The following is a 13,431-nucleotide window of genomic DNA, read 5'->3' on the forward strand; positions in this document are numbered from 1 at the left end:
ACTCTCTACACTCGCCAGTTTTAGCTTTAGCCAGCACCATCTTCAGATTAGCCTTAACGTCGGTAGCCCTGCCCCCGGGTAAACAGTGTATGATCGCTGGATGATTCGCTTTAAGTCTAATACTGCGGGTAATGGAGTCGCCAATGACTAGAGTTTTCAATTTGTCAGAGCTAATGGTGGGAATAAAGAATATGTACATAAGGATATATGAATGAGTGATGGTACAGAGCAGCATAGGCAAGATACAGTAGATGATATCGAGTACAGTATAACATATGAGATGAGTATGTAAACAAAGTGGCATAGTTAAAGTGGCTAGTGATACATGTATTACATAAGGATGCAGTCGATGATATAGAGTACAGTATATACGTATGCATATGAGATGAATAATGTAGGGTAAGTAACATTATATAAGGTAGCATTGTTTAAAGTGGCTAGTGATATATTTACATCATTTCCCATCAATTCCCATTATTAAAGTGGCTGGAGTTGAGTCAGTGTCATTGACAGTGTGTTGGCAGCAGCCACTCAATGTTAGTGGTGGCTGTTTAACAGTCTGATGGCCTTGAGATAGAAGCTGTTTTTCAGTCTCTCGGTCCCAGCTTTGATGCACCTGTACTGACCTCGCCTTCTGGGTGACAGCGGGGTGAACAGGCAGTGGCTCGGGTGGTTGATGTCCTTGATGATCTTTATGGCCTTCCTGTAGCATCGGGTGGTGTAGGTGTCCTGGAGGGCAGGTAGTTTGCCCCCGGTGATGCGTTGTGCAGACCTCACTACCCTCTGGAGAGCCTTACGGTTGAGGGCGGTGCAGTAGCCATACCAGGCGGTGATACAGCCCGCCAGGATGCTCTCGATTGTGCATCTGTAGAAGTTTGTGAGTGCTTTTGGTGTTAAGCCGAATTTCTTCAGCCTCCTGAGGTTGAAGAGGCGCTGCTGCGCCTTCTTCACGATGCTGTCTGTGTGAGTGGACCAATTCAGTTTGTCTGTGATGTGTATGCCAAGGAACTTAAAACTTGCTACCCTCTCCACTACTGTTCCATCGATGTGGATAGGGGGGTGTTCCCTCTGCTGTTTCCTGAAGTCCACAATCATCTCCTTCGTTTTGTTGACGTTGAGTGTGAGGTTATTTTCCTGACACCACACTCCGAGGGCCCTCACCTCCTCCCTGTAGGCCGTCTCGTCGTTGTTGTTAATCAAGCCTACCACTGTTGTGTCGTCCGCAAACTTGATGATTGAGTTGGAGGCGTGCGTGGCCACGCAGTCGTGGGTAAACAGGGAGTACAGGAGAGGGCTCAGAACGCACCCTTGTGGGGCCCCAGTGTTGAGGATCAGCGGGGAGGAGATGTTGTTGCCTACCCTCACCACCTGGGGGCGGCCCGTCAGGGGCAGCACATTTTCAGGATTGGTAATGGAAGCATAACATTAAAGATTGTCTTTTATTTTATTTTATTATCCAACTAATTTAATAAAATCATTGTTAAAATTATCAGTTGTATTTTTTTATGCATTTTAGAATTTGGATCATTTTGGCTTAACAAATATGAAGTATTTTAATGTTATTTATGGGTTGATCTGCTAATTGCGCCCAGAGCATAACGGGGAAGAGTGGTGAACGAGTTACCGACTAACTACCTTAACGTCAAAATAAATAACTACCTTCAACAAACAGTCTCCATTGGGGGAATTAATCTCGTTCATCAGACGAGTTGAATCAATGAACACCGTGACATGAATCTTTAATTTTGTGAATAAAGAAATGGCATTTTGTAGATTATAAAGTGTCTTTCCATGTCCATATATGCTCCATATAGTGGAACAAAATGACTGCTCTACGCTACTCTATTAACCTCAAGCTAATGGCAGGTACCTGTGTAAAGTGAATGACACTAATTATATCTCTCAATTGCTATTATACGCAAACAAGTTTGTCCGTGCAAATAATTTTCTAAAAGTTTGATCTTTTTTTTTGTAAGTCTAATGGCATACATCTGAATATCCAATCCATTTTTAGCACTTGCTTCATTGTAATTGATGATTGACCAATATGGCTGAGGGTAAGGCGTGAACAGGTGAAGACAGAACAATCCTCAAATCTCCTCCAAATTAATCAGTGTCCCTCTGAGACAGTCTGCTACACCTGCAACGTGGTACTCTCCTCTGAGACAGTCTGCTACGTGGTACTCTCCTCTGAGACAGTCTGCTACCCCTGCAACGTGGTACTCTCCTCTGAGACAGTCTGCTACGCCTGCAACGCAGTACTCTCCTCTGACAGTCTGCTACCCCTGCAACGCGGTACTCTCCTCTGAGACAGTCTGCTACACCTGCAACGCGGTACTCTCCTCTGAGACAGTCTGCTACACCTGCAACGCGGTACTCTCCTCTGAGACAGTCTGCTACACCTGCAACGCGGTACTCTCCTCTGAGACAGTCTGCTACACCTGCAACATGATACTCTCCTCTGAGACAGTCTGCTACACCTACATAACAGAACCAGTAGAAAGTGAGAATACAGCCTGGTCCAACAATGGGCTGGTTGTTCTCTGAACATCCTTCTGATGCCTGAATGAATGTAAAAGTGAAGACATAGTTCCTCAAGAAAAAGAAAAAAGATTCACAAGCACTGGTGGTAATCATAGTACAGTAAAACAATGGCTTGTCTTCATTCGGTCAATCCACAGACATCTTGGATATCTCAGTTACAATCACATTGCTTCTAAAACTTCACACGAGATACAACTAAGATGATAAAAATCAAGAGGATGTAGGCTGCTTCTCCATTCAATTAGAATTCTAAAAGGTTATTAGTAAGACAGAGATAAAGCAGATTAAAGCACAGTTTTCCAGGCCACAGCCTGTCTGAAAGCACAACAACTATTACCCACTTTTATGTTTGGATGTTCAGGGCAACATTCCAACTTTGTATCTGTTATTTTCCAGATGGAATACAAGAGAAATTATACTTATAAAAAGGTTGAGAATAGATTAAAAGAATGGTATCAAATTGACAGATAACAATGCAAGTCACGTTTTGGCAGCTATTAACTCTCTTCTGGAAACAACTAATGTTCAAATGTTTTCATTAATCTGGTTCGAGAGGGATATTTCTTGATTAAAATATCCGTTAAGAATTGGAATTGTTTAACGACATAAAATGCTAAACTATAAATTGCATTTTGCAAACTGACCATTTGCTAAATGTTTTCAGTTTGTAAGTAAAATATTGATATTTGATATAATTTTGTACTACAAAATTTCCATATACTATGACTCAAAAAACATGTTTATTTACGTAATTCCATCCTTACTGACAAACTAGTTTTTTTCCCCTTCAATCCATGGAGAAAATGCATGCCACAATATTTTAACATGGAAACAGCTGTTATATCGTTCAGCCTACAGTAGCAGCCAATGTGTGGTGTTCAGTGTAAAGCCTACATTCTAGGAGACTATTGAAAAAAACACAAAAAAACATGCAGGGCTTAAAACATCAAACTGTTTATCAACTTGTCCTTCAGACAAGAATGTGACTGAAAATGTTGTTTGATGGAATAAACCACGTTACAAAATAAAATGGATTATTATTATTCTCATACCATTATTACAGATAAGCTAATTAGTTTATTCAAGCCCGGCTCAAAATACAACACTGCCCCTGTAAGAAAATAAAGAATAGATTATTTACCTTACTAGAAATGACTAGAAATGTACATGATTTGTGCTCTTATAAGAAGCAATTCACTCCCCTATTGCTAATAACTCACTAACTAGCAAAGAATATGAATCAAATGTGCAGACGTGGCTACATGCAGCTTTCGCTTTGGGTCTCAAAACAAGAGCATCTACTCCTGACCACAGCTGTAAACACAGTGCAGTTCAAAGTAAATGGCACAGATCCATATATGGCAATGGTATATTTGCATATAGGCCTACTCCAGCTCTTATTGGTTATGCCGCACCGGTCTGTGTAGAGTAAGGGCTGAGTCATGCGGCAGTCTAAGGGCTACTGCGCGCCCGCACGCAGATTAGAGGGAACATTGCTTATGAGTCCCTGAGGCAAATGTGCTTCTTGTGAGGAGAGGGACCGAATTTCATGGCTTTAGGTCAAACAGGGTGAGGGGCATGACCTTTTAAAGTCAGCATTTTCAATCTCTTGTTATAGCGCCACCATCTGGCCAATCAGTGTAATTTTATAAAATGCCGAATCTTTATGGCAAGATGTGTCATTCATCCAAGTTTCGTCTTAATAGTCCCAGTGCTGTCTGAGATATTGTGACTAACATAAGTAACATACAGAGACAGATCTGCAGTCCCCTCTCCGATGGATTTCATCGTGTGGGTCAATAACCATGTGGAAAGAGCCTCAGGGTGTTATAACCATAGTAGTGGTAATAACCATGTGGAAACAGCCTCAGGGTGTTATAACCATGTGGAAACAGCCTCAGGGTGTTATAACCATGTGGAAACAGCCTCAGGGTGTTATAACCATGTGGAAACAGCCTCAGGGTGTTATAACCATGTGGAAACAGCCTCAGGGTGTTATAACCATGTGGAAACAGCCTCAGGGTGTTATAACCATGTGGAAACAGCCTCAGGGTGTTATAACCATGTGGAAACAGCCTCAGGGTGTTATAACCATGTGGAAACAGCCTCAGGGTGTTATAACCATGTGGAAACAGCCTCAGGGTGTTATAACCATGTGGAAACAGCCTCAGGGTGTTATAACCATGTGGAAACAGCCTCAGGGTGTTATAACCATGTGGAAACAGCCTCAGGGTGTTATAACCATGTGGAAACAGCCTTAGGGTGTTATAACCACAGTAGTGATAATAACCATGTGGAAACAGCCTTAGGGTGTTATAACCACAGTATTGATAATAACCATGTGGAAACAGCCTTAGGGTGTTATAACCACAGTAGTGATAATAACCATGTGGAAACAGCCTTAGGGTGTTATAACCATGTGGAAACAGCCTTAGGGTGTTATAACCACAGTAGTGATAATAACCATGTGGAAACAGCCTTAGGGTGTTATAACCATAGTAGTGATAATAACCATGTGGAAACAGCCTTAGGGTGTTATAACCATAGTAGTGATAATAACGATGTGGAAACAGCCTTAGGGTGTTATAACCATAGTAGTGATAATAACCATGTGGAAACAGCCTTAGGGTGTTATAACCACAGTAGTGATAATAACCATGTGGAAAGAGCCTTGGGGTGTTATAACCACAGTAGTGATAATAACCATGTGGAAACAGCATTAGGGTGTTATAACCACAGTAGTGATAATAACCATGTGGAAACAGCCTTAGGGTGTTATAACCACAGTAGTGATAATAACCATGTGGAAAGAGCCTTAGGGTGTTATAACCATGTGGAAACAGCCTTAGGGTGTTATAACCATGTGGAAACAGCCTTAGGGTGTTATAACCACAGTAGTGATAATAACCATGTGGAAACAGCCTTAGGGTGTTATAACCATAGTAGTGATAATAACCATGTGGAAACAGCCTTAGGGTGTTATAACCACAGTAGTGATAATAACCATGTGGAAAGAGCCTTGGGGTGTTATAACCACAGTAGTGATAATAACCATGTGGAAACAGCCTTAGGGTGTTATAACCATAGTAGTGATAATAACCATGTGGAAACAGCCTTAGGGTGTTATAACCATAGTAGTGATAATAACCATGTGGAAAGAGCCTTGGGGTGTTATAACCACAGTAGTGATAATAACCATGTGGAAACAGCATTAGGGTGTTATAACCACAGTAGTGATAATAACCATGTGGAAACAGCCTTAGGGTGTTATAACCATGTGGAAACAGCCTCAGGGTGTTATAACCATGTGGAAACAGCCTCAGGGTGTTATAACCATGTGGAAACAGCCTCAGGGTGTTATAACCATGTGGAAACAGCCTCAGGGTGTTATAACCATGTGGAAACAGCCTCAGGGTGTTATAACCATGTGGAAACAGCCTTAGGGTGTTATAACCACAGTAGTGATAATAACCATGTGGAAACAGCCTTAGGGTGTTATAACCACAGTAGTGATAATAACCATGTGGAAACAGCCTTAGGGTGTTATAACCACAGTATTGATAATAACCATGTGGAAACAGCCTTAGGGTGTTATAACCACAGTAGTGATAATAACCATGTGGAAAGAGCCTTAGGGTGTTATAACCATGTGGAAACAGCCTTAGGGTGTTATAACCATGTGGAAACAGCCTTAGGGTGTTATAACCACAGTAGTGATAATAACCATGTGGAAACAGCCTTAGGGTGTTATAACCATAGTAGTGATAATAACCATGTGGAAACAGCCTTAGGGTGTTATAACCATAGTAGTGATAATAACCATGTGGAAACAGCCTTAGGGTGTTATAACCATAGTAGTGATAATAACCATGTGGAAACAGCCTTAGGGTGTTATAACCACAGTAGTGATAATAACCATGTGGAAAGAGCCTTGGGGTGTTATAACCACAGTAGTGATAATAACCATGTGGAAACAGCATTAGGGTGTTATAACCACAGTAGTGATAATAACCATGTGGAAACAGCCTTAGGGTGTTATAACCACAGTAGTGATAATAACCATGTGGAAAGAGCCTTAGGGTGTTATAACCATGTGGAAACAGCCTTAGGGTGTTATAACCATGTGGAAACAGCCTTAGGGTGTTATAACCACAGTAGTGATAATAACCATGTGGAAACAGCCTTAGGGTGTTATAACCATAGTAGTGATAATAACCATGTGGAAACAGCCTTAGGGTGTTATAACCATAGTAGTGATAATAACCATGTGGAAACAGCCTTAGGGTGTTATAACCATAGTAGTGATAATAACCATGTGGAAACAGCCTTAGGGTGTTATAACCACAGTAGTGATAATAACCATGTGGAAAGAGCCTTGGGGTGTTATAACCACAGTAGTGATAATAACCATGTGGAAACAGCATTAGGGTGTTATAACCACAGTAGTGATAATAACCATGTGGAAACAGCCTTAGGGTGTTATAACCACAGTAGTGATAATAACCATGTGGAAACAGCCTTAGGGTGTTATAACCACAGTAGTGATAATAACCATGTGGAAACAGCCTTAGGGTGTTATAACCATAGTAGTGATAATAACCATGTGGAAACAGCCTTAGGGTGTTATAACCATAGTAGTGATAATAACCATGTGGAAACAGCCTTAGGGTGTTATAACCATAGTAGTGATAATAACCATGTGGAAACAGCCTTAGGGTGTTATAACCATAGTAGTGATAATAACCATGTGGAAACAGCCTTAGGGTGTTATAACCATAGTAGTGATAATAACCATGTGGAAACAGCCTTAGGGTGTTATAACCATAGTAGTGATAATAACCATGTGGAAACAGCCTTAGGGTGTTATAACCATAGTAGTGATAATAACCATGTGGAAACAGCCTTAGGGTGTTATAACCATAGTAGTGATAATAACCATGTGGAAACAGCCTTAGGGTGTTATAACCATAGTAGTGATAATAACCATGTGGAAACAGCCTTAGGGTGTTATAACCATAGTAGTGATAATAACCATGTGGAAACAGCCTTAGGGTGTTATAACCATGTGGAAACAGCCTTAGGGTGTTATAACCAGAGTAGTGATAATAACCATGTGGAAACAGCCTTAGGGTGTTATAACCATAGTAGTGATAATAACCATGTGAAAACAGCCTTAGGGTGTTATAACCATAGTAGTGATAATAACCATGTGGAAACAGCCTTAGGGTGTTATAACCATAGTAGTGATAACCATGTGGAAACAGCCTTAGGGTGTTATAACCAGTGGTGGTAATCAGAGGTCGACCGATTATGATTTTTTTTTCACGCCGATACCGATTATTGGAGGACCAAAAAAGGCGATACCGATTAAATCGGATGATTTTTATGTATTTATTTGTAATAATGACAATTACAGCAATACTGAATGAACAATTATTTTAACTTAATATAATACATCAATAAAATCAATTTAGCCTCAAATAAATAATGAAACATGTTCAATTTGGTTTTAAAAAATGCAAAAACAAAGTGTTGGAGAGGTAAAAGTGCAATAGCTAATGTCTAAGTTCCTTGCTCAGAACATGAGAACATATGAAAGCTGGTGGTTCCTTTTAACATGAGTCTTCAATATTCCCAGGTAAGAAGTTTTAGGTTGTAGTTATTATAGGACTATCCATTTCTCTCTCTACCATTTGTATTTCATTAACCTTTGACTATTGGATGTTCTTATAGGCACTTTAGTATTCGCCCCTACCTGGGCTCGAACCAGGAACACAACGACAACAACCACCCTCGAGGCAGCGTTACCCATGCAGAGCAAGGGGAACAACTAATAGAAAGCTCAGAGCGAGTGACGTTTGAAAAGCTATTAGCACGCGCTAACTAGCTAGCCATTTCACTTCGGTTACACCAGCCTCGTCTCAGGAGTTGATAGGTTTGAAGTCATAAACAGCGCAATGCTTGACTCACAACGAAGAGCTGCTGGCAAAACGCACGAAAGTGCTGTTTGAATTCATGTTTACGCACCTGCTTCTGCCTGCCACCGCTCAGTCAGATACTTAGATACTTGTATGCTCAGTAAGATACGTAGATACTTTTATTCTCAGTCAGATTATACACAACGCAGGACACGCTAGATGATAACTAGTAATATCATCAACCATGTGTAGTTAACTAGTGATTATGTTTGATTGATTGTTTTTCAAAAGTTAAATGTAATGCTAGCTAGCAACTTACCTTGGTTTACTGCATTCGTGTAAAAGGCAGGCTGCTCGTGGAGTGCAACAAGAGGCAGGTCGTTATTGCGTTGGACTAGTTAACTGTAAGGATGCAAGAATGGATCCCCCGAGCTGACAAGGTGAAAATCTGTCCTTCTGCCCCTGAACAGGCAGTTAACCCACCGCTCCTAGGCCGTCGTTGAAAATAAGATTGTGTTCTTAACTGACTTGCCTAGTTAAATAAAGGTGTAAAAAATAATAAAAACAAAATTGGTGTCCAAAAATACCGATTTCTGATTGTTATGAAACCTTGAAATCCCAATTAATTGGCCATTCCGATTAATCGGTCGACCTCTAGTGGTAATAACCATGTATACTGTACATACAAAGAGGTGGAAGACAGGAAAGAGATTAAAGGGAAAGTGTATAATATGGATGTCCTATTTGCCCATCTGTCTGATTGTCTCTGTCTCTCTCTGTGTGTTATGGAAGGCACTATGAATGACAAGAATGGTCCATGTATATATGAACTATTCTTCCTCATAAGAAACGGTTTGAATATTCAGATGTTTAACTTGACACACTGCTCTTCCCAAGTCCTTAATGTCAGCCCTAAGGATGGAAAAGAGAAACAATTTCCCCAGGAAACACTGGGGTATAAGCCTATAGAGAGCCTCAGGCTGGACCAACCGGGGCTGCAGTAGGAAAGCACCAGAGACTCGTGTGATAGCAACGGAAGACCATGTCCTGTGATTAGTGAGGTCCGGTGATTTCATTGTGACGTCACCAGAAGAGTGTGGTCCTGCGATTGTGACGTCACCGGAAAAGCCTGTTCCAGAAGGAGAGGAATGTGGTGGAGTTGAAGGCACCGATGAAGATGAGTAGCAGCAGATAGAGACTCATCATAATGGCAAAGTGATGTCTGACTAGCCATGACCTGCCCCGGGAATGTCTGGAAACACATCAGAAAAATCACATTACAATCACGTCACACAAGTTATCATCTCTAAAAAGTTCTAAAATCACAACAGAAGTCAAATGGTCCTATCCGAGAGAAAATCTGAAGCAGTGACAGAACTGTCATCCTGTTGAAATGTTTATCAGTTCTACTAATGTACTGGCAACTCACCACAACACCAATAGAGGGCAGCAAAGATAATACAACTATCACCATTCTGTTTACAGCCGAAGCCTTCACAGGTCCGTTCCCAAATGGACCTGGGGCTTTCCCATCCGGATCCCATATGCATTAGATTTATTATTTGACCCGGCTGGTCATCTATTAACTTTTTAACATCTTGGCCATGTACCGTTATAATCTCCACCCGGGACAGCCAGAAGAGGACTGGCCACCCCTGAGAGCCTGGTTCCTCTCCAGGTTTCTTCCTAAGTTCTGGCCTTTCTGGGGAGTTTTTCCTAGCTACCGTGCTTCTACACCTGCATTGCTTGCCATTTGGGGTTTTAGGCTGGGTTTCTGTACAGCACTTTGTGACATCTGCTTGATTGATTGATTTTTTAAAATATAGAAACCCGTTCCAAATGGACCTGAGGACCTAGTTGGATCCATACCCGGTCCGAGTTAGGGAAGCTGCAGCAGTCTTCTCAGAGAGTCCACTAGCAGGTACTAACCTGGACAGGTGTCTTCTCTGAGAGTACACTAGCAGGTATTTGACTCGGAGCAGCTGATTGTTGGTGACCACAAAGTACTTCTGAGGGACCTCTCCTCCTTCACTGTTCCTGGCTCTGGAGCGCTGACGGTCAATGGTCTCCGAGTCTGAAACCGGTTTAGGGAAATGATTACTGACATTTACTGGACTTTGAGAGACAGCCATCGTTGACACGACATTGTTGCACCGTCCACTCATTTGTTATGAGGTCGATGTTGTGCAAGAGGCAAACACCAAGAGAACTGACATGGGTAGAGGGGACTAGAGGAGACTCAGGGTGCCTAAGTAAATAAGGAGTGTTGTGTAAACGTTCTGGACAAAGCTCTGACCTTTCCTCTTCACCTGGCACTTAACGTCTGGGTGGTCGATGACCTCACACACGGCGACACAGCTTAGCAACGGTCCCAGGAGACTGTCACGCCAACCGTTGCCATGCGGACTGTAGAGGACCGCCATGCTGAGGTCACTGGTGAGGTAGGTGCCCTCTCCGAACAACGACGTCTGTCAAGAAACCCCCCACCCCCCCCCAAAAAAAATCTGTCAGAAATGCAACTTCATCCATGCAAGTCCATTCCTTTTGTGTAGCTAATATTGGCTTTTGTCTAAACATAACAATTATCTGTGAAATTATTCATCAACCAACCAACCAAAAAAAAAAAACATAAATCTGAAAATATATACTCAAGCAGGGCTACTGGGAACCCCAAAGAAATATAAATGATCGTTACAGTCATCACAGGACTGGTGAAGCTGCCATTGTACTGGCATATTAACTGACCTTGTTGAGGTGGCAGTGTAGTCCGTTGTGAATGATAGAATGGAAGTTCTCCAGTCGGCTGCCATGGAATGCATAGAAGAGGTCGCGTCCCGCCCGTGTCTTTTCAAACTTAGCGTTCATCTGGTCGCAGTACTCCAACTCAAACAGGAAGTCTGGAACAGGCGTGGAGATCCCCTCACTCTCAGTCAGGTTACACAGCTTGGCATACTATTGGAGGGCAGAGAAGAGGGCAGTGGAAAGGACATCTGTCAAGTGCAGTGTGTATCCTGCACACTTCTTTTCTGTTGAGATATTATTGCCTTTACCTCGTCTTTCTGTAGTGTTTTCACAGCAAAGCTCTTGGAGGAGAGAACCCAGTGTGTGAGGGCCAGATGATGGTCAGCTTCACCAGGTCTCAGTCTCACCAGCTCCCTCACACCAGGCAAACTGCTGACATCTGACAGCTGGAAGGAACACAAGAGCAGTGTCATGTTCATTAGGCATCAAACATAGGAAAACTGACTGAAACATAGAGGCACTAACTGGACTTAAGAAATAAGAAATGCTACATTTAATTTCACTGCAAAAAGTTCTAAAACATTTTCTGTTGTATGCCCTAATGAACACAACCCAGACAATAACCAGTAGACTCAGCTATAACACAGAACAGGTGTAGGACAGGTGCACAGTGATGGTGAATAATATGCTTGACTTTTAGGGAGAGAGCCTGTACCTGAAGGTTTGAATTATAAGTCAAGCCTTATCTTTGATATGGAAAATATTTGTGTTTTCTCTCCTGTCCAATTCCTCACCAGCTCATCAAACTCCTTGGTGTCTCTGTCTCTGATGTATCTAGGGGGATAGGGTCTGAGAACTGAGTCCCGCTTGTAGTTCTGAGCAGCTGCCACAAACAGGCTGCATCTCAGATCAGCAGCTACTGGGTCCCTGTGAAGACAGGAACACACCAGCTCTCTGACTGCATCCGGTGGGAGTGGTGGCTGCATTCCCAACACTGTAGACACAGGAGATAAGAGACATTGTGTTTCAGGTATTAGGCATGGGACACAACATCATAGACAGATAATATACCTGAATAAACAGGTTATTGATTGAGAGAACAGTGCTACTTACTGTATGAAACCATTCAAAATGTGCCTGTATCCTTCTAATCAGAAATTATTCAGAAAAGGATTATAAACCTAGTTGTCTTGTTACTTTTATTATATTAAGTTATTTAGTGGTAAAGGTTGAGTGCAAATAGCATGAAAACTTGCACGCCAGCCACAGGCTATAGTTAGTTAGCTAGTGATGTTTACATAGTTGTGCCCACATAGGTCAACAAAAGCTGTTAGTTCATTACGACAATGTTAAACAATCAATACGCTTCGTTTCAAGAGACAACATTTTACTTTACAAACGTATCTTAGGCTTTCCCTTAAAAACCCTTGGGTCAGTCAAAAACTCAATAACAAAGATTGAAGACGAAAGAGTTAGCTAGCTAAAGTTAGCTAACTAGATGAAGCTAGGTAGCTAGATGAATAGCTACCGTTAGCTTAGCACAAGTTAATTAGCATATCCGACGGACAGCAACAACAATAAAAAATCTATCTCAACAAACAATACCAAACCATATGTATATACACTTGTCAACTAACAAGTAACAACTATACTTTCCAGGAAAATTAAAAACACTGAGTACTAGAAAAACATACCTGACTGAGACACAAGTAGCCAAGCTAACTAGGTTGTGACTAACCGTCACATAGATACTTTTAAAGGAGATGGGAAACTCCATTGAACTCGTATTATCGCCCACTGTACGTTGTTAATGTGCCACGCGGTGGATTCTGGGTAAGAAATTCTCTGCTTCAATGGGAGTCAATTGGGCGCCAAGCACCAAAACCCATTATTAGCACGAATTGCGTGAATAAGAAGCTAAACATTGCAACAACCCAATCGTCACATAACGTACTTCCGAATAAAATAGGCAAGTTTCTCGACTCATATATTTTTAAAGAGTAGATTTAATTTTTTATTATATATTTATTTTATTCATAATACAAAAATCAACTTACATTGCTACATCAAACATGTCTAGCAAACAAAACACAGGTATTAACAACGCTTAAACATACAAAAAATATATAAATAAAAATAAAATACAAAAAAGAAACAATTTAAGTGCAATTATATTCACTCTGAAAATATCTTATTATAATGATTAATGAAGATGTTATTCTTGTTG

General features: G+C 41.3%; 1 protein-coding gene across 2 annotated transcripts; it reads right to left on the reverse strand.

Moving 5' to 3' along the window:
• Positions 1 to 9,105: 9,105 nt before the first annotated feature.
• On the reverse strand, positions 9,106 to 13,023 carry LOC109875980 (protein mono-ADP-ribosyltransferase PARP16). Of its 2 annotated transcripts, none has more exons than XM_020468438.2 (7): positions 12,899 to 13,023; positions 11,999 to 12,198; positions 11,513 to 11,650; positions 11,208 to 11,414; positions 10,759 to 10,930; positions 10,392 to 10,536; positions 9,106 to 9,714 (listed from the first exon to the last, which is right to left on the reverse strand). In XM_020468438.2, the coding sequence occupies exons 2-7, from the start codon at positions 12,188 to 12,190 to the stop codon at positions 9,579 to 9,581; spliced, it is 990 nt and encodes a 329-aa protein (XP_020324027.1). In that variant the 5' UTR covers positions 12,191 to 12,198; positions 12,899 to 13,023; the 3' UTR covers positions 9,106 to 9,578. The 2 variants fall into 2 exon arrangements, with proteins under 2 accessions (XP_020324027.1, XP_020324028.1); XM_020468439.2 differs by having other exon boundaries at positions 9,606 to 9,714; positions 10,772 to 10,930.
• Positions 13,024 to 13,431: the final 408 nt, after the last annotated feature.

This window comes from Oncorhynchus kisutch, linkage group LG22, assembly GCF_002021735.2.
Source record: "Oncorhynchus kisutch isolate 150728-3 linkage group LG22, Okis_V2, whole genome shotgun sequence".
Classification (NCBI taxonomy): Eukaryota; Metazoa; Chordata; class Actinopteri; order Salmoniformes; family Salmonidae; genus Oncorhynchus; species Oncorhynchus kisutch.

Excerpts from the sequence above, each read along its gene's own strand:
- LOC109875980 (XM_020468438.2), bottom strand. The coding sequence starts at position 12,190 with ATGCAGCCACCACTCCCACCGGATGCAGTCAGAGAGCTGGTGTGTTCC. Across the intron at positions 11,415-11,512 it reads AAACACTACAGAAAGACGAG|TATGCCAAGCTGTGTAACCT; the intron begins GTAAAGGCAATA and ends GCCCTCCAATAG. Across the intron at positions 10,537-10,758 it reads GTGCCAGGTGAAGAGGAAAG|ACTCGGAGACCATTGACCGT; the intron begins GTCAGAGCTTTG and ends AACCGGTTTCAG.